This window comes from Alnus glutinosa, chromosome 7, assembly GCF_958979055.1.
Source record: "Alnus glutinosa chromosome 7, dhAlnGlut1.1, whole genome shotgun sequence".
Classification (NCBI taxonomy): Eukaryota; Viridiplantae; Streptophyta; class Magnoliopsida; order Fagales; family Betulaceae; genus Alnus; species Alnus glutinosa.
Window position 1 is genome coordinate 25,061,870 of NC_084892.1, and position 23,775 is coordinate 25,085,644.

Sequence of the window (23,775 nt, forward strand, 5' to 3'; positions counted from 1 at the left end):
CATGCTTTATTTTTAACGTCCAAAACAGATCTCTCTCTCTCTCTCTCTGATTTGTGCTCCGCCGGCGGCCGTAATGACAGAGTGAAAAACAAATATTAAACGCGAAACCACGAGAGTACCTCGTACAGAACCTACAGACGAAACCAACAAACTTGAATTATCAGAAACAAAAAGAAAACAAAAATTGAAAACTTGAAGTATTAAACGCGACTACAAATGCCGAAACCTTTGTGATTTCGCGGTGTCCTCCTCCGAGCCCCTGCGTTGGAAAGAGTTGCGGCGTGTGGGGAGACGATGGGCTGTCGGAAGGCGAGGTCGAGCAGGGTTGCTGGCGTGTGGGGTGATGACCTGCTGCGAAGGAGTAAAAACAAGAATAACAAATGATCCAAGATGAACTTTTGTGCAGGCAAAGGGGTATTTTCAGGCTTTTGGGCTAAAAGAGTCACGTGTCGTGCACATGACTTGGTTTCCATCCACTTAAACGGCACAAAGTGACGGATGGGGCCAAAAAATAAGCAATTGGTAGTTTGGGGGGTCGGACTGCAAACACTGGTAGTTTGGGGGGCCATCCAGAAAACATGTGATAGTTTGTGGGGCTTTTTTGTATTTAACCCTTGTTTATTTCCCTTTTTTAGTTCATGCTGTTGTCATTGCTGTATTAGATGGAGCTGGGGTGGCCGGTAGGGGTGAAAACCTGGTTATGGTTATTGGGCAGCTGGTTGGCCAAAATTTTCAACCGGCTTTAGTAACCGAGTAGCCAGCTAACCGGTTATTAACCGGTGGCAAACGGTTGGTACTCGGTTATCCGCACTGGTAATCGAATTTTTTTTAAAATTGGGTCTTTTGGGCAAATTTTATGAATTGTGCCTACTTCTTGAGCTTAATTTAGATGTTTTTAACCGTTTTTAAAAAGTTCTAAACTCCAAAGATTCAAAGAAGTAAAATGGTAGAAAGTAAAGAGAAAGGTGGAAAGTTGGAATGAAAACTGGAAAGTAAAACCCTAGAGGGTAGAATTTTATTATTTTAATTTTTTGAATATATATATATAGACACACACACACACACACACACACACACATACCTGGCTACCGGTTATAACTGGTTTAAATATTTTATAAAATCGGTAACCGCTCCGGTAGGGCTAGTTACTGGTTATTTCCAACCAGTAACAAAAGTGGTTGACCGGTTTATCGATTACTGGTTATAAGCAGCAAGCTTTACACCCGTAGGCCATGGGCCCGCAATTCAATTGAAAAAAAATAGTCTTAAGAAAAATTTATATTTATACTTTGATCACATATTTTAATATATTTTTTGTTGACCCCCTCCCATCCAAATGTCTAGCTCCATTTGGTCCTAAGGAAAATTTGTATTTATACTTTGACTACATATTTTAATATATTTTTTATTTGGTCCATTCTCATCCAAATGACTGGCTCCGTCCTGTATAATATATTAATTTGTATCTAAACCTCTAATCTCCATCCTTGAATACATTTTTTTTTTCTTTCTTTTTTTCAAGGGCTGAAATCCATTACTTAATAATGACTTCCAATATGAATCCAAAATGTAGTGCCCCAACTTTACTTAATGAAAAACGAAAGTGGAAATCTCCAATTTACACTAAGCACTACTATCTCAACCTTAATATCATCAGAGTTCTTATATCTCACAACAAAAATTATTAGCAATAAAGTTTTGCCTTTCAATTGATCTTATAAACTCAACAATAAAGTATTTCAGAGCTTCTATTACATTTGTAAAGTCATTACAAACTCAAATCTTACTCTTTATATATCAACACCACAATATACCACATGACATTAAAACAAATTCTGTAAATATCGACTTAACTCAAATCAGAACTTCATAAGTCTAGGATCCCTGAGTACCTCAAGAAAAGACATCTAAGCATTGCTATGAGATCCCCACAATCTTCCATACCTGCAAGTTCTATCACAATAACTATGCAATTGTGGATAGGCGGATTAATGAGTACACGGTCTCAATAACTATAAGAAATTATTGAGCATTTCCAAATATGAGCCATCTTTTTAGAAAATGTCTCCAACATGGTGATTATAATAAAAGCTACATTAGGTTTACCAAAAAGAATCATTTTATGTAATTCAAAGCTGATAAGATAAGCATTGTAGATCTGTTTAATGCGTATGGTATAGCTTTATACATATATCAATATACATGTCATTTACATCTCATAACATTCATATATATATAAATATAAAGCAGTGAAATAAATCAATAATCACAAAACATATAAATTACATTATTCATTATATATAATGCATTCTTCTCTCATTTTTCTCTAAGAGACTTTTTAGCTCATCCGGCTTTCTAAAGTACTTTAACCTTTTGTTTATGGTTATCAAGAGGCACCGTCGGCTCCTCAGTTAACGTTTATAGGAGACACCTTTGGCTCTTCGTTTAACGTCTATAGGAGACACCTTCAGCTCCTCGTTTAAACCCTGTTCATCAAAAAAATTCGGTTTCTTATTTAATCTGAAAGGCCCATTCGGCTTCCACAATTAACATAAGAAAGCTTTCCGGATTCTTATTTAATCTGGAAGGTCCCTTCGGCTTCCACAATTAACATAAGAACACATTCTAACTGTACATTAAGACTAGGCTTGGCAATTCGGGTCGGCGGGTCAGGTTTGTGTCGACTCGGCTGACCCGATTACACAATCGGGTCAACACGAACCCGACCTGATCATTAATCGGGTTGAAATATGGAACCCGAACACAACCCACTTCCAAATCGTGTTACCTGTACACGACCCGGTAAACACGAGCAATCCAAAATTTTCTACAATCTCTCCAAGAAGGCACCAAAACCAGAAGAGAAGCAACCCGATCGGTAGCTCAACCGAAAAACAAGATAACTGAAAAAAAAAAAAAATCGGCCATTATGAGTAAGACTGTAAGAGGAACAACCCAAGGAAATTTCTAAGTAAAACAGTAACAAAAATCCCTTCAACCCATTCGGTTCCCCAACCTAAAACAAGAAAAAACCCAAAAAATTTCTCCACCCATTCTCAACCCACAACAAAGGACCAACCACCTTAAATCATAGTTACAACTCACAACAATTTGAACCCAAAATCAACAAACTATGAACCGAATTACCGAAGTCACCGAACTGTGAACTGTGAGTCTGTGAAGGGCCTGAAAGGCTGACCGGCTGAAGCACAAACCGTGACTGTGAGGCGCCGTGGCTGTGTGTGACTCTGGGAGGCATCGTTGCCGTCATGGGCTCGTGGATGTGGCTGCGTGAATGGCGGGTGACCAACTGATTCGGAGTCTCAGAGAGTCGGACTAAACGAGTGAAAGAAAGTGAAAAATGAAAGTGTGTGGCTAGGTTTCATACTTTCATCTGTTTTCTTGAAGTTTCATTATTTTTTGTTTTTTTTTTTTTAGCCGGGTTATAATCGTGTCGACCCGATTACGACCCGAACCCGATTATAATAAACCCAAACTCGATTTTTTCATGTCGTGTTCGTGCCGGGTTTGCGGGTCATGTCAAAAATTGCCAACCCTAATTAAGACTTTCTGGCTTTTTATTTAACCTGTAAGGTCCCTTCGGCTTCCACAGTTAACATAGAAAACCTTCTAGTTTCTTATTTATCATTTATTTTCATTAATTAACGATGTGCAATAACATGTCTCTCTTAAAGTCATTTTTTTGTTCTCATAATCATCCTCTTTCATTTAACAAATTATTTCAATACATGTAAAAATAATTAAAACATATAATCATGTTATTCATAAAATACTTAAGCTCATGTAATTTAAATAATCATATCTCAACACTTTATCAAATGCTTCAATAAGTAAAATAGTATCATTTCTCAGTAAGTAGTTATACTTACAAGCTTCGCAGACCGTTAAAGTGAACTTCTGCCTCGATACACTTTTCTTGTCGGTTCTTTTTGCAATTCCTCGCTTCAACCATTTATCTGGTACTTTACATTGAAGAACTAGCTTCAATCCTAAGCATCATTCGGTCCTCCCTACGTGTCACACTATAAGCGACACTTTAATCAACGTGAATCCAATCTGATTAACCAATCCCATAATCTTTCTAATAGTAACACACACAAATACACGTGGCCATCACTAGATCTACATATCCAATAAAATCCACTAATATTCGGTCATGATAATAGATACACCATCCAAATAATCTCCAAACTATTACACACCCCATCACTAATATCGGCTAGTTACCAAAATAACATCAAAATCCAAAGCAAGCTAAATACCTACTCAAACTAAAGCTACCCATTATTGATATTCTCCTACAAAGCCAACACTTTATATTCATACAATTGGCTAGCATTCAAGAAAACTCCAGCAATTAATAACCCAAAAATACCATGAATGGCTTAATGAAAATTTATCAAAATCAATCACCTATAGCTCAAGTCATAACCGGCTATGGTTCAACCTTAACAATTGAATTTTACAACTAGCCCATATAAAAGAAACAATCCTCAAATCATACGGCTAAATAGAACTATCAACAAAACCCACCAACACTCACCGATCCTTTAACTAAAACCACAACAATATCATCAATCCATATCTTTTTAAGAAAGAGAGTACCCAAAAAAATCATCCTTCCATTCAGCCATGAATCCTTCAAAGCTATAACTTCAACTCCTAAAACAACCCCATCTTTTCAAGTCATCAACACAATCTAGGAAAACACCAACTAATTACACCCAAGACAAAGGAATAATTAAACCGTAAAACAACCCAAATCAATCTTCAATCACCGAAACAAGGGAAATAATTCAAACTCGAAAACCCACTATAATTCGGCCAAGCATAGAAATTCAAAACACCCAAAATCACAACCAAACCATAATTTTGCTGTGAATCAAATCCAACCAAAACAGGGGATACTCGAGCCACCAGGAAATCATATGACCAAGAATTATCAACCCAAAATGTAATTTAGCCGTATTGGATAGCAGCAAACTGAAAGTATGCTACGTATGTTTGAAGATACAAAATCAAGCTGCACGTGTTGTTTAAACTGTAGAGCAATTGACAAATGTACTCTAGTTAGTTAGTGCTATACTCTGTTAGATTAGTGAGCTGGCATTCAGTTAGAGATGGTTATTAATCTCGATCAGTCAATTTGTAATCTTGCTTAGTATATATTCTGTAAACTTAGTTTTGTTCAATACATAGAAATCATTTTTCTCCAAACTCTCAATTTCTAATATGGTATCAAAGCAATTTCTTTCATTTTTTTTTTTCCGCATCACTCTTGTTTTTTTTTCTTCTTCTCTTCTCTTCTCAAAGCTTTTCTTAAGCATTCATCCATGGCAACTTCTTTTAGTCAAACTGAAACCCTTGCTCTCTCAGAAAAGGATTATTCGAATCCATTTTTTTTGTATCACGTTAGTTAGTGCTATACTCTGTTCGATTAGTGAGCTCACTAATCTAACAGAGTATAGCACTAACTAACTGGAGTACAGTTGTCAATTGCTCTGCAGTTTAAACAACACGTGCAGCTTGATTTTGTATCTTCAAACATACACAGCATACTTTCAGTTTGCTGCTATCCAATAAGCCGTAACACCAATATTAATCCAAACAGCACATCATTCGACCAAAAGAGGGGTTTTTATTAACCAAAAATCATCAATTTCCAAATACCCAAAATAAATTAACAATAACCCCAAAATTATTCTTGACTCGGTTGAAAATCAGTAGAACACCAATCCTAAATTTGCAACCGAGAAGCTCCAAAAACCACCAAACCAAAAGCACTCAATCCATGGCTGAAACATCCTACCAAATAGACCCAATTTGATTCAAGTTTCCAAGATAAATTCAGTCAACAATCTACCATTAATAACCCAGAATACATCAAATGAGTTACCAGAAATTACCATGAGGATTTTCTCAGAAAAACTACGGGAAAATCATCGAAATTCGCACCTCCCAACCGCCGGAATCCGAACCTTCAGCTTCGCCAGCGTTGACCACCCTTGACCCACCACCAACCGGACCTCTAGAAGGATCGGGTCCTTCTCGAGTCTCTCCCTCAAACTCTCGGGTCCTCTCTCGGATCTCCTTCTCTCTGATTCTATCTGTTGGGAAGTCTGCTACAGTTTCATTAACCGACCAAGAAAGATCCGAGTGGCCCAAGTATCGGTAACCGGCCCAGAAAGATCTGAGTAGCCCAAGTATCGGATGCACTGTTAATCGACAGGAGGCAGTACTTATAAAGCTAGTGGAAGGACGCGATTAGGTGACCAAACCTCGGGAAATCTGGGATTCACTGAAAGCCCATACCATATCAGTAATGAGTCAGCTTGCCAATCACTATTGGAGTGTACATAAACACTACTCAGGTCAGAGGAAATGATGTCCCTTAAAAGCCGGAGCACCCTTACCTAGCCATAATTACAATGACCTATAAATAGCAAGACCCAGGTACAAGGTAGAGGGCTCTCTCTCTCTCGGTTATTTTCTCTTAATCCCTAGAAACCTCTCTTTAAAGATTATTGTGAGACTAATTTGAGCTTCGGAGGAGAACCGTGGGGAAACCCACAGCGTGTTCTTGTCATTTTGCAGAGCATTACCCATCCTTCCTTAGAAGCTGAGGTTGTTACGTCTTCAGTCGGGACTACATCAACAGTTGGCGCCGTCTGTGGGAACGCTTGTCGTTCTTGCGAAATATATTTGTACGCCCGGCATGGTGACGACGAGGTCGGAAGCACTGAGAGGTCCGTGGGGGAGTCGGACCAAGAAGCACCAAGAAAGGGGGGAAACTTCCTCCCGATCTTCCCCGACATTGGAAATCCTCAATGAGAGGATAGCTCAAATGGAGAAGGAGATGCAGGAGTTGGAGAAAAAGAACGCTTGTCATTTTGCAGAGCATTACCCATCCTTGCTTAGCAGCTGAGGTTGTTACGTCTTCAGTTGGGACTACATCAACACTCTCTACCCCTCTCTGCTCTCCCGATTTCTGCCTATCTCACTCAGTCTCCCTCTTTCTCCTTTTCGGTCTCCCTCTCAATCTCAATCGCTCACCACTACTCCCTCTCACGAACTGGTGCTGTGAAGGGAAGAAAGGGAATGAATGGAAACATGAAGGGTGGGTTTCGGTTTTACACAAACATAGAAAAGGGGGTGTATGAGTCATTTCAGCTTCCTTTTGACAATAATCAGCTTCCCACGATTACACCTACTCCAGCTTAATTGTTTCATCCTGAAACTACTAGAATCTAGAAATTAATAAAAATAAAGCTAACTAAATGAATTTTGATGCTTCAGTTTACTTACTAATATCATTTTATTTGATTTACTATAAGTAATATATCTTTATAAGTGTTGGGGATAAATTCCACTCAACCCGATCCAAGAAGGAGATAGACATTTAACAACTACTTCAGATAAATCAGAGAATTGGGATAAGACTTATGGTCCAATCAAATAAGAAGAATTATCAGATCAGAAGTCTAAGAAGATATCCAATTAGAAGTTTAATAAAGGATTAAAGTCCAATTAGAACTCTGACAGCAGTTCTAGATCAACAAGGAGCAGGAGTCCTAATCCAGGTTTGACTCCACCTCTTTGCCTATAAATAGGCCCATACCCCAGGTATAAACTAAGACTCAATTTCATGCATAGAACATTATTTTCTCACAGAAGCTAACTTAGGCATCGGAGCAAGATCCCCGGAAGGGTCCCTAGTTTTTGTCGTTTTGCAGAATTATTGAGAAGCGCGAAGAACATCAGGAGAACGTGCAGATTCACACCATACCGAAAACTGTACCAACAGTTTGGCGTCGTTTGTGGGAAACGATTATTCGTTCCTCATAAAAGAAAAATAAAATCCAGCATGGTGATGAACACACGTTCCGGAAGCCAGACCAATTAAGAGCCCATAGTCCGAATGGAGCCAGTTATTCAAAATAATTTGCAGCCTCCACCGAACCCTCCCCCGGGGGGTGGAGATCAACATCGCATAGCAGCGTTGGAAGCCCAGATTGAATCCTTAACATAGCGGAATACCGAGCTGCTGCGAAGGAGGCCGGAACAGTCCAATCCCGAGATGAACAGGGATGAGCATGAGGAAGAAGATCACAACAGAAACACTAATCCTCGGAGGGAGGATGATCGCCAAGGAGATCTGAATAGAGTTATTGCCGAGCTGGAGAGAAGGTGCACGTACATAGAGATGGAAAGAAAAGACAAAAGCAGATCCGTAATGGTGGACAAGCTCCTAATGGGTACAGACTCACCCTTCACCAGACGGGTGGCAGACTATCGGCTTCCCGATAAGTTTAAGGTACCCCAAATTCTAAGTTATGCAGGAGACAAAGATCCCTTGGATCACCTAGAAAATTTCCGAGCTCATCTAGACCTTCACGGGACACCCGATGAAGTAGTATGTCGGGCCTTCCTTCTTACTCTTTCGGGGAATGCCCGAGACTGGTTCAGGAAGCTGCCCCCAAATTCCGTTGATCAATTCAAGGAGTTGTCCAAAATATTCCTAACCGAATTTCTAGCTTTCCGAACAAGGAAGAAGCCTTCAGGATATTTGCTATCATTGCACCAGCAAAGCAACGAAAGTCTTAAGGAGTTCATGGCTCGGTTTAACCGAGAGAAGGTAACGGTCGAAGATCCAACCGAGGATATGGTCTTTGTTGCCATTTATCAAGGAATTTCACTCGAGGAGCCTTTGAAGTTGGTCCGGAAGTAACCGAGTACCTTGCAAGGCCTCATGGATAAGATAGAAGAATTCATCAATCAGGAAGAAACGCTGAAGTCTATGGCAAGTTCTAGGCCACCCCGAGAGACAGCCCTAGAAAAGAAAATGAAAGAATTCAGGAAAGCTGATGGGGAAGAGCAGAGGCAAGTAAAGAAGTTCAAAGATTACAATTTTACACCTCTCAATGCCGAGATATCAGAAGTCCTTATGGAGATAAAAAGAGATCCAGCGTTCCAGGAACCACAAAAGATACCAGGTAATCCTCCTTACAGGAATGCAGGCAAATATTGTGATTTTCATAAACAAGCAGGTCATGATACCGAGGGGTGCGTAACCCTAAGGTTGTTAATAGAAGAATTCATAAAGAATGGCAAGCTGGTTCGGTTCTTGGGAGAAAAACGAAACCAGCAAGGAAATAACAGGCCTTGGAATCATCAGGACTATCAGCCCCGAGATCAGCAGCCACGGGATTACTATCCCCGAGACCGTCCTCAGCTAGGCGAGAGGCATCAAGAGAATGATCCCCGAGATGACATAGAAAGAAGAGAAGGCCGAGGAAGCAGAAGCCCTAGGCATAGAGAGCCGAGGCAACATCAGTATCTGCTCGTGATCCCATAAAAAGGACTCTCGGGAATTTCAGGCTTGCTTTTATTTTTTAGCATTTATATTTGCAAAGAACTAGACTTTTATTTTTAATTCAGACTAGACAGAAAATTCCCAGATTTTGGGAATAAGTATTTTCAGAATAAATGAATAAAGCTGACTTAAGCTTTGGAGTGTTCCCGGTCTAGGGACCGGGAACCCGTTGATGTCGCTTATTTTGTAGGTAAAGCCTCTCGGATCAGTCCTAACCGAGAGCAAGAAGCTAAGCCTCTCGGATCAGTCCTAGTCGAGTGCAAGAAGAAACTCTCGGATCAGTCCTAGCCGAGTACAAGAAGAAAACTCTCGGATCAGTCCTAGCCGAGAGTCTCAGATCAGTCCTAGCCGAGTATAAGAAGAAACTTCTCGGACCAGTCCTAGCCGAGAAGGAGCCTCTCGGATCAGTCCTAGCCGAGAGCAAGAAGAAACTTCTCGGATCAGTCCTAGCCGAGAAGGAGCCTCTCGGATCAGTCCTAGCCAAGAGCAAGAAGAAACTTCTCGGACCAGTCCTAGCCGAGAAGGAGCCTCTCGGATCAGTCCTAGCCGAGAGCAAGAAAAAACTTCTCAGATCAGTCCCAGCCGAGAGCAAGAAGAAACTTTTCGGATTAGTCCTAGCCGAGAGCAAGAAAAAACTTCTCGGATCAGTCCTAGCCGAGAGCAAGAAGAAAAACTTTCGGATCAGTCCTAGCCGAGAGTCTCGGATCAGTCCTTGCCGAGAGCAACAAGAAAGCATTCTCGGATCAATCATTGCCGAGAGAGAGAAATAAAGAGAGCCAGGGGGTCGGATTTAACCCTCGGGTTTTGCATGTTTTTCATGAGACATGGAGAAAACCCTAAGGAAAAACAAGAAGGTAATGTGGGGTAAGATTTAACCCTCAGGTTTTGCAGGTTAGCAGGTTTTCAGAAGGAGACAAAGCTTGGGTTTCCTTAGACATGGAATTCCCGTTATTCAAGCAAGCTTCGGATAAGGGAATTGGGGGGTAACTGTTGGGGATAAATTCCACTCAACCCGATCCAAGGAGGAGATAGACATTTAACAACTACTTCAAATAAATCAAAGAATTGGGATAAGACTTATGGTCCAATCAAATAAGAAGAATTATCATATCAGAAGTCTAAGAAGATATCCAATTAGAAGTTTAATAAAGGATTAAAGTCCAATTAGAACTCTGACAGCAGTTCTAGATCAACAAGGAGCAGGAGTCTTAATCCAGGTTTGACTCCACCTCTTTGCCTATAAATAGGCTCATACCCCAGGTATAAACTAAGACTCAAATTCATGCATAGAACATTATTTTCTCACAGAAGCTAACTTAGGCATCGGAGTGGGATCCCTGGAAGGGTCCCTAGTTTTTGTCGTTTTGCAAAATTATTGAGAAGCGCGAAGAACATCAGGAGAACGTGCAGATTCACACCATATCGAAAACTGTACCAACAATAAGTATTCACATATCTCTAAAAATACCCCCAGATTATTATTTTGTCCATAGAATATTCTATCAGGATTTTAATCTCGAAATCAAACTCTGGGTCATTACACAAAACGCTAATGAACTATTTTCCTCCCAATGCAACTATTTGGACGGATGTTAGAGCATGCAAAGTTCCAAAATATATGACCAGAGGAAAAACCCATGTTCATACATATACTGCATAGCTTTAAAGAAATGACAGAAATTTTATACAAATTAGATTTTACTCGTCTTGTCCTTACTCATTGGCACGTAAGAAACACATAATTTTTTAATAGCAAGTAGCATCAATAAAAATGGTCACTTGACACACTTAAAACTCACAATGGGTAACAAAAACTTGTAGAATCAGCAACCCCCTAAGAGAACCGACTCTTCAACGGAAGACAAATGCGTGAAGGCCTTATCCATTGGAGCCGTCGAGTAAGACATGGCAAACGTTAAGCCGCTGGCACAAATACTAGCCGATGGTAACTCCGGAAGAGGAACATCCCCCTCCAAGAAATCCACAACTTGCCGCATGCTTGGCCTGGCTACAGCCTCTGAATTAGAGCACATCAACCCAAGTCTTAATACCAACTCTACTTCCTCTGCTACATATTCTGTACCCAAATTTGGATCCATTGCCCCAAGAATTTCCCCTCGGTTCCAGTGAGAAAACACGAAATCGACCAAAACGATATCCTCTGTTCGCCACTGTGGCTCTATTGGTCTTCTTCCACAAGCAACCTCAAGCAAAAAGGCCCCGAAGGCAAACACATCGGTACTTGTTGTGGCCTTGCCGCTTCGACTAAGCTCTGGCTCAATATACCCGATGGTTCCAGCCACATGGGTCGCTTGAGGGGCAGTTCCACGGTCATAAAATCTTGCAAGACCGAAGTCTCCTAATCTAGCATTCAGTTCACCATCTAGCATGACATTACTAGCCTTGACATCTCTGTGAACAACAACTTGCTCCCATCCTTCGTGTAGATAAAACAGCCCCGATGCCACACCTTTTACGATTCCAAATCTCTGGCTCCAGCCCAGAGTGAGCTCAGGTTGGTGAAAGAGGTACTTTTCTAGGCTGCCGTTAGGCATGTAGTCGTACACCAAGAGCAACTCTCTCTTTCGCCGGCAATACCCCAAGAGTGGTACTAAATTCTTGTGGCGGAGCCGACCCATACTCACAATTTCTGCAACAAATTCTCTCATTCCCTGCCTTGATTCGTGGGAGATCCTCTTCACCGCAATCTCAATTTTGGAGGTAGGGAGTACACCTCTGTAGACCTTACCAAATCCACCCCTACCCAATAGCTCTTTCTCCCTAAATCCTTTAGTGGCAACAAAAAGATCTTTGTATTTGAATCTGTGAGGCCCATAGTCAAGCTCCCAGTCTTCCAGCAATTCTTCAAACTTCCTCTTCCTTCTTATGACATAAACTACACCTGAAATTGCTACCAAGACTAAACTAACAATTATCACAGGCAACCCAATTGTCAAAAATTTGGATCTCTCTATACCTCTTAATATCAGAGGCAGCTTGGGAAGTTGAGAGAGGAGAAGTTCGGGAGCCTGGCCATTCATCTTAAAGCTCCAACCCAAAACATAATGGGCTGTTGGGAGTGAACCAGTTGAGGACGAGAAGCCGACATACATGTTGTTGCCAATTGATAGGTGAAAGATCGTGGGACAAAGACAATAGCGGAATTTTTGGTTTACCGACATTGAGTGGAGCTAAAGTAACATTTATTTGCTTCTCGACACCGTCGTATTCCACCCAAACTTGCATTTCCTGGCCCCTTTTAAGGCTCAGGGTCCTAAACCCACCATTGTCATCAGCATAATATCCTACGCCGGCAGATTGCTCGGACTTCATGCCATTTATATCAATCCCAACATGGTTGTCATTGATGTCGTTAAACTGAAGAGTCTTGAACATATCGAGCTCTATGGCAACGACTTGATTCTTGGGATTACGTACCATTGTTGGTAGGATTGAAAAGGCCAAGGTACTGGGCTGAAAGAGCTCCTGGGAGTCCTCTTGTTGGAGCAATGACGAAAGCAAGCCCATGACTGCTCTGAGTGGCATCTTCAGAAACGAAAGCGAAGACGAAAGTCGTAGAGAAGGAGGAAACGGCGCCATTCGACGAGTTCTTGAAGCTTATTCGATTGGGCCAGAAAGCATGACCCGTTTGAAGGTTTGTATTATTAGTGAGCTTCAAAAGGCCAGTAGAAGTGATTCCGGCTATGCCGTCTAGGCTTAGATTTGCCGATTGAAATCCGACGTAGGTAAAGCTGGTATCTTCGGAGGATACGAAGCTGATCGTTAGGGGAGGCAGAAGCAATACTAGGTTGGACAACATGCCTAAATTTTGCATCCGTTCCATATTTAGTACTTGTGGTTTAAAAACTTTATTTATAATAAAAATTTATGAGTTTTGGTCTTTGGGAGTTTTTGAACCACCCCCGTAGCACATGGGGTGGTTCAGCCACCCACATGGCCAAAGAGAAAAAAGAAGAAAAAAAAAAAGTTTGGCCTCGGCCACCCTCCAAGGGCTAAAACCCTCACAATTTTTTTATTTATTTATTTTTTTTTTTCTCTTTGGCTATTGGGGTTGGCTAGACTGGCCAAGGAGGTGGTTGAGCCTCCCCCTTTTTTTTTTTTTTTTTTTTTTTTTTTTTTTTTTCAATTTTTAATTTTTTTTAATATATATATATTTTTTAAGTTTTATTATTTTTAATTTTTTTTATTAATTTTTAAATATTTTTTTTCCTGTTTTTTAATTTATTTTTACATTGTGCCACGTGTCAACACCCGAGAGTAGACACGTGGCAATACGTTAAATTTTGGACAGAAAAATGGTCAGAAGTACCATATCTTTCTTTTTTCAAAACACAGGTACTATCTACGATGCAAATTGAAACTGAGGTACCAAAAAATAAAGTTTTCAAATCATGAGAACCAAAAATGTCTTTAACCCTATTAAAAAAGAAGTTTACTTTCACCTTTGGAGTGGTTTATGATGTATTTCGTGAGTTTTTTATAAAAAAAATTAGAAAAAAAGTTCAACTCCACGCAAAAGTCCAGTCAAGTTTCAATTTGCAGGGTGTATATTTGTGTAGACTCTCACAAACAGATAGGAACTCATCATAAAGTAATATTTGTAAGATTTGAATTGGGTGATGTAAAATAATAATAATAATAATAATAATAATAATAATAATGATGATGATTGATGATGATGGTGCATATATTTAATTTTAAATTTTTTTATAAAAAAATGTAAACTTAAATTTAAACTGTTAAAAAAAAAAATACTGCATATCACCTAAACTAAATCACAATTTTGTAAGCTTTATGTTAATAAGAACTCAAATTATTCGATGTACATAAAGCTGCTACTCCGATTATTGCTTTTAGGTTAGACGGAAACCATTAAAAAAAAAAAAAAAAAAAAAGTTAAAAAGGTATTTTTCAGCCTAAAAAAAGAAAAAAAAGTCAGTAAAATTATGGGCAATCTAATCTACAATTCTACATCATTATTCATTCCCAGACTCCATAGTCACCCACGTAGTTTCGCCCAATTTGCCGTGCAAACGATTATTAGCAGCCACAAAGTACCAAATATCAATCTCTTGTGTTTTTTTTTTTTTTTTTTCATTTTTAGGTGGAATCTATGAGTTCAAAAATTATAAAGATTAATACTTCAATTTTAAAATTGTAAGTAATATGCTATGTTAGGACAGTTTCAGTACAGCGTGAACAACACGTTCTTCACACTCTCACGAATCACGATCACTGTTATGATAAACAACTAAAATGACCATTTCAATTTCTTCACGCTCACTGCTATGTTAAACAACTAAAATAACCATTTCAATTTTAAGGTTCTCGTTTCGATGTCTAAGTTAGCTTATGAGATAAAAATATGCTTAATGTATAAAATAATCAGTCCATCGTTTATACCTGGATTATGTGCATATTTATAGGCAAAGAAGTAAAGTCAAACCTGAATTGAATTTATTACTCCTACTGAAAGTGGGTTTGAGATTGTGATTTCATAAACAATAAATACGATTTCATAGACAATAAAATATGAGTGTTTAATATTTGATTTGGAACGAGAGTATCGGATATGAATTGAGACTACTACCAGAAATAAGATTTTCCAACATGCTCTATAGTCGTTGTTGAATGATGGAAGCTTATTTGAAGTAGCAGCCACGCCCACAGCCGCCATTCAAGACAATTAATATTGAAACCAACCAAGTGAACCAACAGCATGTGGATGAGAACACGTCCATTCATGACCCACGGTTTATTTGAAGTAGCTTTTATGGGCTTGCTAAAGGCGTGGAATCGGCACAAAACCAGGTTCTCGTGACCCAGGGCAGCCATGTGTCTTGAGAAGACACACGATAGCGACGTGGGTCTGTTACAAGTTTTTTTTTTTTTTTTTTTTTTTTTAAAAAAAAAAAAAAAACAAAAAAAAATAGAATTTCTATTTTTATTTTTTATTAAGTATATTTTTGTCATTGGAGATAAATTAATGCAATTTTAGTACGAGAGACATTGCAAATGAAGTGTTAGTTTGAGAAAAGTTAGCATACTTTTCTAGCAATAATATGTTACGAACTTAGGTTCAAAACGGAATAATTTAGGTTCTTAAAAAAAACTCGGATCTCACGGCACAAGGTTGATTTTGATTAATTTTTTTTTTGCTTTTATTCATAACAAAACATCATTTAAATAAAGAAGCTATTACAATGTCCCTAAAGAAAAATTAGGACAGAATCAACAATCAAGCGACTCTTCTAAAAATATTCTTATAGAAATACGTACATAATATTACATACTTAATATGATTAGAATTGACTTGTACTACTTAGAGAACTAGCAACAAATTCCCTTAATCTCATTCTTTTCGATACATGAAGAAAAACTCTTAAAAAACCTATTGATTGATATTCATTGTTGTTCCTAAACTAATAAAACATCAAATAAACTAAAAGTTTTACCCTCTAGGAAAGTAAAAGTAATTTCTTAGTATTATTTTAATATAAAATTTTTTTTTCTCTTTCGTCTGCCTATTGCTGTCTGAACATTTGGAGACTACTGTAACACAAACAAACTCTCAAATTCACAATGGGTAACAAAAAACAAAAACTTAAAGAATCAACGACCTCCCGAGAGAACCGACTCTTCAACGGAAGACAAATGCGTGAAGACCTTATCCATCGGAGCCGCCGAGGAAGACATGGCAAACGTTAAGCCGCTGGCACAAATACCAGCCGATGGTAACTCCGGAAGAGGAACATCCCCCTCCAAGAACTCCACAACTTGCCGCATGCTTGGCCGGGCAGAAGCCTCTGAACTAGAGCACATCAACCCAAGTTTTAATACCAACTCTACTTCCTCTGCTACATAATCTGTACCCAAATTTGAATCACTTGCCTTGAGAATTTCGCCTCCATTCCATTGAGAAAACACCCAATCAACCAAAATGACATCCTCTGTTCGCCACCGCGGCTCTATTGGTCTTCTTCCACAAGCAACCTCAAGCAAAAACGCCCCGAAGGCAAACACATCGGTGCTTGTTGTGGCCATGCCGCTTCGACTATGCTCTGGCGCAATATACCCAATGGTTCCAACCACATTGGTCGTTTGAGGGTCACTTCCACGGTCATAAAACCTTGCAAGACCGAAGTCTCCTAATTTAGCATTCAGTTCACCATCTAGCATGACATTACTAGCCTTGACATCTCTGTGAACAACAACTTGCTCCCATCCTTCGTGTAGATAAAACAGCCCCGATGCCACACCTTTTATGATTTCAAATCTCTGGCTCCAGCCCAGAGTGAGCTTAGGTTGGTGAAAGAGGTACTTGTCTAGGCTGCCACTGGGCATGTAGTCATACACCAAAAGCAACTCTCTCTTTCGTCGGCAATACCCCAAGAGTGGTACTAAATTCCTGTGACGAAGCCGACCCATACTAACAATTTCTGCAACAAATTCTCTCATTCCCTGCCGAGATTCATGGGAGATCCTCTTCACGGCAATCTCAATTTTGGAGGTAGGTAGTACACCTCTATATACCATACCAAATCCACCCCTACCCAATAGCTCTTTCTCCCTAAATCCTTTCGTGGCAACAAAAAGATCTTTGTATTTGAATCTCTGAGGCCCATAGTCAAGCTCCCAGTCTTCCAGCAATTCTTCAAACTTCCTCTTCCTTCTTATGACATAAACTACGCCTGAAATTGCTACCAAGACTAAACTAACAATTATCACAGGCAACCCAATTGTCAAAAATTTGGATCTCTCTATACCTCCTGATATCGGAGGCAGCTTGGGAAGTTGAGAGATGAGAAGTTCTGGAGCCTGGCCATTCATCTTAAAGCTCCAACCCAAAACATAATGGGCTGTCATGAGTGAACCAGTTGAGGACGACAAGCCGACATACATGTTGTTGCCAATGATAGGTGAAAGATCGCGGGACAAAGACAATAGCGGAATTTTGGGTTTACCGACATTAAGTGGAGCTAAAGTAACATTGATTTGCTTCTCGACACCATCATATTCCACCCAAACTTGCATTCGCTCGCCACTTATAAGGCTCAGAGTCCTAAACTCCCCATTGCCATCAGCATAATATCCTACGCCAGCAGATTTCTCGGACTTCAACCCATTTATATCAATCCCAACATGGTTATCATTGATGTCAGCAAACTCGTCGTTCTGGATGGTATCGAGCTCTATGGCGACAACATGATTGGTGGCATTACCATTGTTTCTACCACTGAAAAGGCCAAGGTACTGGCTTGGCAGAGCTCCTGGGAGCCCTCTTGTGGGAGCAATCACGAAAGCAATTCCATGACCGCTCAAAGTGTGATATTCAGAATTGATAGCAAATACAAAGGTCGTAGAGAAGGAGGAAACGGTGCCATTCGACGATTTCTTGAAGCTTACTGGAGAGGGGTAGAAAGCATGACCCTTTTGCTGTCTGGTGTCATCGGTGAGCCTCAAAAGGCCTGTAGAAGTGATTTCGGCTATGCCGTCTAAGCTTAGATTTGCCGATTTAAACCCGACGCAGGTGAAGCTTGTATCTTCGGAGGCTACAGAGCTGATTAGGAGAGGCAAAAGGAATACTAGGTTGGACAACATGGCTATATTTTGCATCCGCTCCCTCTTTTCATGGTTTCATAGTTCCACCATCAAGTTTAAAGACATGTAGCGTTGGTTTACATGGTATTTGTGTACAATTTTCAATGCACCTTAAAGATGTAAGCTGACTCATTAGAATGTACAACTTGTAAGCTTTATGTAAAGAACAACTTGGTATTAATTTCGCTTTCTTGGGATACCGATAAGATCTCTATCTCCCTTTAGCATGCATAATTAGGTCATCGTTTTATTGATTAATTTGACCTGATGCTACAGAAATCGATCCGTTTGAGTTTGGTTCATTGGTTGGCTTAAGAGAGGTCCCTGTGTTGATAAGGAGTAGTGGGCGGCAGGGTTCTTTTGTCAGAACTGAATGGGAAAACGATGGGTTATGTTGATTATTCATAGAATAATATTGATAGAACAATTTTCTTCTCTTTTTGAAGTAAGAACAATTTTCGGTATAGCGCGAAAGTCGCAAGAAAAATAGTCCTCGATCACTTGTCGGATAATGGAGGACGATTTTAAAGTAGCAGCCACGTGATTCCAAAGTCAGTTTATCCCACTTGTCATGCCATCGCCGGTGGAGACATAATTACTAATTAGGATGAAAACCTATATTATATGCATATTTTAATTATAAGAGCATCTTCAACAGATGCTTTAAAAACAGATGCTTTAAAACCTTAAGAGTAATTCAGGTTGACTAATTAAAATAGTTAAAAATTTATTTTAATTAGCTCTATAAAAACAAAATAATAATAAAAAAAAAACATCATGTTAGCCATTTTGGATAAGAGCATTCCTGTAAGCTAATTTGCTGAAATTGTCAAAAAAAAAAAATAACTCTAGCAGTCTCATTGATTTGGTGAAAAAAAATTTGGGGAGTGAACAGTACCCACCAACAATATTGAGCATGGTTCACTCACCAAAATCTATAAAAAAAAATTATTAAAACTCTCTCTTCCTTTTTTTTTTTTTCTCATGCATCACACACAATCTCTATTTTAGAAAATATTATTTAAATAGTATAGTGATAGTAGATAGCGAAACTGGTGAGGGTGCTGAAAGTGCATTAAAAAAGTGAATGACTAAAATAAAGAAAAATGATTTTTAGCTATTTTAACTAGTAAAATGTGATGAGGCTACCAAGAATGTCCTAATAGGTGGATTTAAGCCTCTACTTGGGGATAGTTAGGACGCACTAGTTCCAAGTCCTCATTCTAGATTAATGCTTTGGGCATGCTTGGGGCAACCTTATTCAGTTTGGTTAATGTCTTGCCAGAGTCTTTTAGCAGTAGCAAACCTTAAGGTATTGTCTTGTCAGACTCTTCGACAAGTAGTTTAATTATGATGTGGAACAAAGATTTCAGACATGTTTGAGATTTTGTTAAGGAATTTAAAATGTATTTATACTATAAAATATATATATATATATATATATATATATATATATATATATATATAAAGCAAAAATGAGTCTGTTTGGTTAAAAAAAAAAACTCAAAAATACTTTTTTGATTTTTTTTTTGCTATAAATGCTAAAACACATTGTTGGGAAAAGCTTCAAAATGAAGTTTTTTTTTTTTTTTTTTTTTTTTCAAAAGAATTCTGAATATAGAAGCTCTATTTCCTATCATAATCACAAACAGGCTTTTCGTGTATTAGTTGAGGGTGTCGATTTAATTTATATGGCCTTTTTTAAAAAAAATAAAAAAATTATGAGCTTTTTTAGACGGGCTTAATCCAAATTTTAAACTAAATACACTTGTAAATTGTAATACCAAAATACAAATTGGATCGTAAATATTAGGCAACCGATCGACTGGGACGACTCTGTCAATTTCGAAAACATCATGGATGTATAAGAACTCCTTATAGATGGAGTAAACCTTCGTTTCTGTTTTCGACCACACACAAAAATAACAAAATCAACAAGCTACTCACACATGATACGAAAACGAGGAGTTGGAGTACCTGATAGCCAATAGGGATTAGCAGGTTGTTGATGGACTTGATGCACTTGTTGCCGCTGGGGTTCTTGATCTTTATAGCAACGGAACCAATCTGCATGTAACATCTATAAGCCTCTATTTTGTATACATGCAATTTAAATTTGTAAATAAAACCTACGTCATACACCATTCCTTAAAACAAATTGAAGCCCCTTGTTTTACTTTAACAAAACAAAACTAATTTTTTAATATATATGAGTATGCGGAGGCGGCCTATTTATATTCCGTTATCCGTATGCATATGTGCAGATAGCAAATATGGTATCCACCCGCCTAGAATTTGGGGTTGAAAATCTGCTCATAACTCATGCGGACAGGTAAATAGTGGATGCACAGCGGTTTTTAGCCGCCCACCTAAAAACCTATATTTGTAATTTTAAAATTGCACGCTATTTAAATATGTTGGACTCAGGCTAACAAAAGGATAAGGAGTTAAATTAAATATAAACAATTGAAAAAACTACAGCACACATATATATATATATATATATATATATATATATATATATATATATATATATATATATATATATATATATATATATATATAACACCAACACCTAAACCAAATTCAAGGTGATTAGCAATTTAGCATGCTTTTCTTACTTATAGACATCTTCCTCCTTCAACTAGGAATCTTGATTCAAGTGCTTCCCATAATCTAAATGAAGGAAAATTATTCAAATTCACCTCTTACCTATCTTATTTTTAAATTTATTCTTAAATATGTGAGGCTCAATAATAAATTTGAAACTTGATTGTACGGAGTTCTACCATGCCGGGGAAAAATAAAAATAATATCCTTTCTATTATTCAATTTATCCTTGAAAATGACGTTGTATTTGAATTACACCCTGATTTTTTGTTGTCGGGAATGGTATCTGGAGGACTCTTCTTGGCAGCCCCAGGTGTGATGGTCATTGTCGGTTGATTGTTAATCCTTCCATTGCATCCTTCGGCTATTGTGACTGCACACAGCACAAGCCTTTGAACATATGGCACTGGTGTCTTGGTCATCTTTCCCTTTCAAGTTGTTCGTTGGATTTTATTTTCTAATAAACTAATTCCAATCAATTGTAATAAATCTGCTGTTGTTTATGATTTTTGTCTCACAAATTACCATTTTATTTATCTCCTTTATGTTCAAAAAAAAACTTGTGGATCTAATTTGTTCGTAATTATTCATCTTGGTGTAAGATTCTAGCCGAATTTCTTGAGATCGTATACGATACGGGATTATCTGGGATTGTGACGTAGTCGTCTCCTTGCATCTCGACGACCAGGTTGACACCGCGGTTTCTGAGGCACCTTTTTCCAAGACTTAGTAGGGGAAGTCAAACTCTGGGCATGGGATATATTCATTCCTGGAACCAGATATGCCACTGATCACGTACCTCTAGAAATAACCATTTATGGGGGTGGTGTTAGGGAAATTATTATCCCCTAGACAAATTGGCCTATACCCGAACCTGGGCGTAGTTGATCTTGTTGGCCCAACTTGACCCGCTCAATCACTAGGGTTTAACATAATCCTATAACACCTTAAAAGCTATATTTAGAACAAATGGGATAAGATACATGATTCAAATATTCTATAAACAGTAAGTGTTACACTCTCCCACTTAACCTCTATCTCATCCCACTAAGGGTTCTATTCAACCATGACATGAAGGTGGAACATTGTGGTTGATAACTATATGCCTATAAATAGGCTGTTACCCCAAGTACAAAATAGACTAAATGATCTCAAGTACATTATCTCTCTGAAAATCACAATCAGTGTTCTCTGACTTAGGCATCGAAGGGGGATCGTCGGCACCCCCTCGACGCAGTGTTTATTATTTTGCAGATCATCAAGAATCAGGCGAATCATTATCCAACACGTCACTATACTGAAAACTGCATCAACAGGTGGCTTATTACGCATTTTTCAAGGGCCTCTTTTCCAGAAGATTTGTCACATGGGTCCAGGGCCCGGCCCATACATCTTTCTTGGCCAATATTGATTTGGAGGCCCTTAACCTTTGAATGGGACTGGATTGAGTGGAATTATTCCCGACAAATATGTTAAAGGAGATGTAAAAGTTCAATGTTTTCGTCTTAATTAATTTCATTTGATGTGACATACTCACAGTTCCCTAATAGGACCCGTTTACAGATATGAAAATTGGTCCCGATTTGTCAACATGCCAAATTCCATGGGTCACCACTCACCCACCAAGTCTCTCTCAACTTGCCGAGCAAGGCGTTTTTAAGCCCCCACGAAGTCGGCAATAAACAGCGTTCTTATTGAACCTCTCAATTTCCTGGGAAGGATTATTATGAATATAAACTACGCAAAGAAAGGTTTAACAGGGGATAGATTATGCATATTGGGGTCTTAAGTTAAACCTAGATAATTTGCAATTTAAGAATCGAGTAATGTTAGGGATCAATTTCTTTTTTCTTTTTATTCTTTAAATTGACGTGTTTCTTAAAATTTTTATTAAATTTTAAATGAATTACTTTTATATTTTCATCAAATAATAATTTTAAAAGCAACATTCACTTTAGATGGATAAAAAAAAATTTTTTTAAAAAAAAAAAAAAAAAAAAAAAAAAAAGAGTCCTCTAAAGTTACTCTTATGAATTATATAATGATTAAAGTTGCAAGGAAAATACAATGGACAACGATTTTAAAGTAACAGCCACATGATTCTAAAGTCAGTTTATCCCACTTGTCATGCCAATGCCGGTGGAGGCATAATTATTAATTAGGATAAAAACCTGCATTATATGCATATTTGAATTATAAGAGCACCTTCAACAATGCTTTAAAGTTTAAACCTTAAGAGCAGTTAAGGTTGACTAATTCATGTCAACAAAAAAAAAAAAAAAAAAAAAAGGTCTCATGTTAGCCATTTTGGCTAAGAGCATTCATGTGAGCCAATTTGATGAAATTATAATTAAAAAATGATTCCCCAACCACCTCACAAATTTGGTGAGTAAAGAGCACTCACCAACAATATTAGTGAGCACTATTCACTCACCAAATCCATTAAAAAAAAAAAAAAAACTATTAAAATTGTCTCTCTTCCTTTTTCTTTTTCTTTTTCTCTAATGTATCACATACAGCCTCAATTTTGAAAAAAATTATTTAAATGGAATAATGATAATTGACCGATAAAATGGTGAGAGTGCTAAGAGTGCTTTTAAAAAAGTTGATAACTAAATAGAGAAAAGTGGCTTTTAGCTATTTTGATTAGTAAAATTTGATAAAGCTACTAAGAATGCTCTAACATATGGATTTAAGCCTCCACTTCGGGATAGTTCGGATGCACTAGTCCCAAGCCCTCATTCTAGATTAATGCTTAGGGCATGCTTGGGGCAACCTTATTCATTTTGGCTGAGAATAATTTTTACTGCACAACAAATGTACATACTTTGTACAACAAAGCTGATTTGTCCAGCATTTTTTTAAAAAAATGTGAAAGTCATTTCCACATTAACTTTGTTGTACAAAGTGTGTACATTGTTATGCAGAAAACATTATTCTTTGGTTAATATCTTGCCAGGGTCTTTTAGCAGTAGCAAACCTTATTCATTTAGGGTATTGTTGCCACGCCCCCGTTTTGGGATATAAGGAGAAACGCGAACTTGAATGCTAAAAACATTTAAATGAAAGCGTACATTTACAACATATAGATTGTAACTTCCTATTTTATTATTTATGCCTATTAATAAATCTTTACAATGCCATGAATT

General features: G+C 38.2%; 1 protein-coding gene and 1 pseudogene across 1 annotated transcript; both read right to left on the minus strand.

Annotated features, from left to right (window-relative positions):
- Positions 1-11,074: 11,074 nt before the first annotated feature.
- On the minus strand, positions 11,075-13,229 carry LOC133873161 (L-type lectin-domain containing receptor kinase IV.1-like; annotated as a pseudogene).
- A 2,566-nt stretch (positions 13,230-15,795) lies between these two features.
- Positions 15,796-18,123, minus strand: LOC133872927 (L-type lectin-domain containing receptor kinase IV.1-like). Its single transcript, XM_062310589.1, has one exon. It carries the CDS (start codon positions 18,029-18,031, stop codon positions 16,028-16,030), a length of 2,004 nt encoding a protein of 667 aa, XP_062166573.1. The 5' UTR covers positions 18,032-18,123; the 3' UTR covers positions 15,796-16,027.
- Between the last annotated feature and the right edge of the window lie 5,652 nt (positions 18,124-23,775).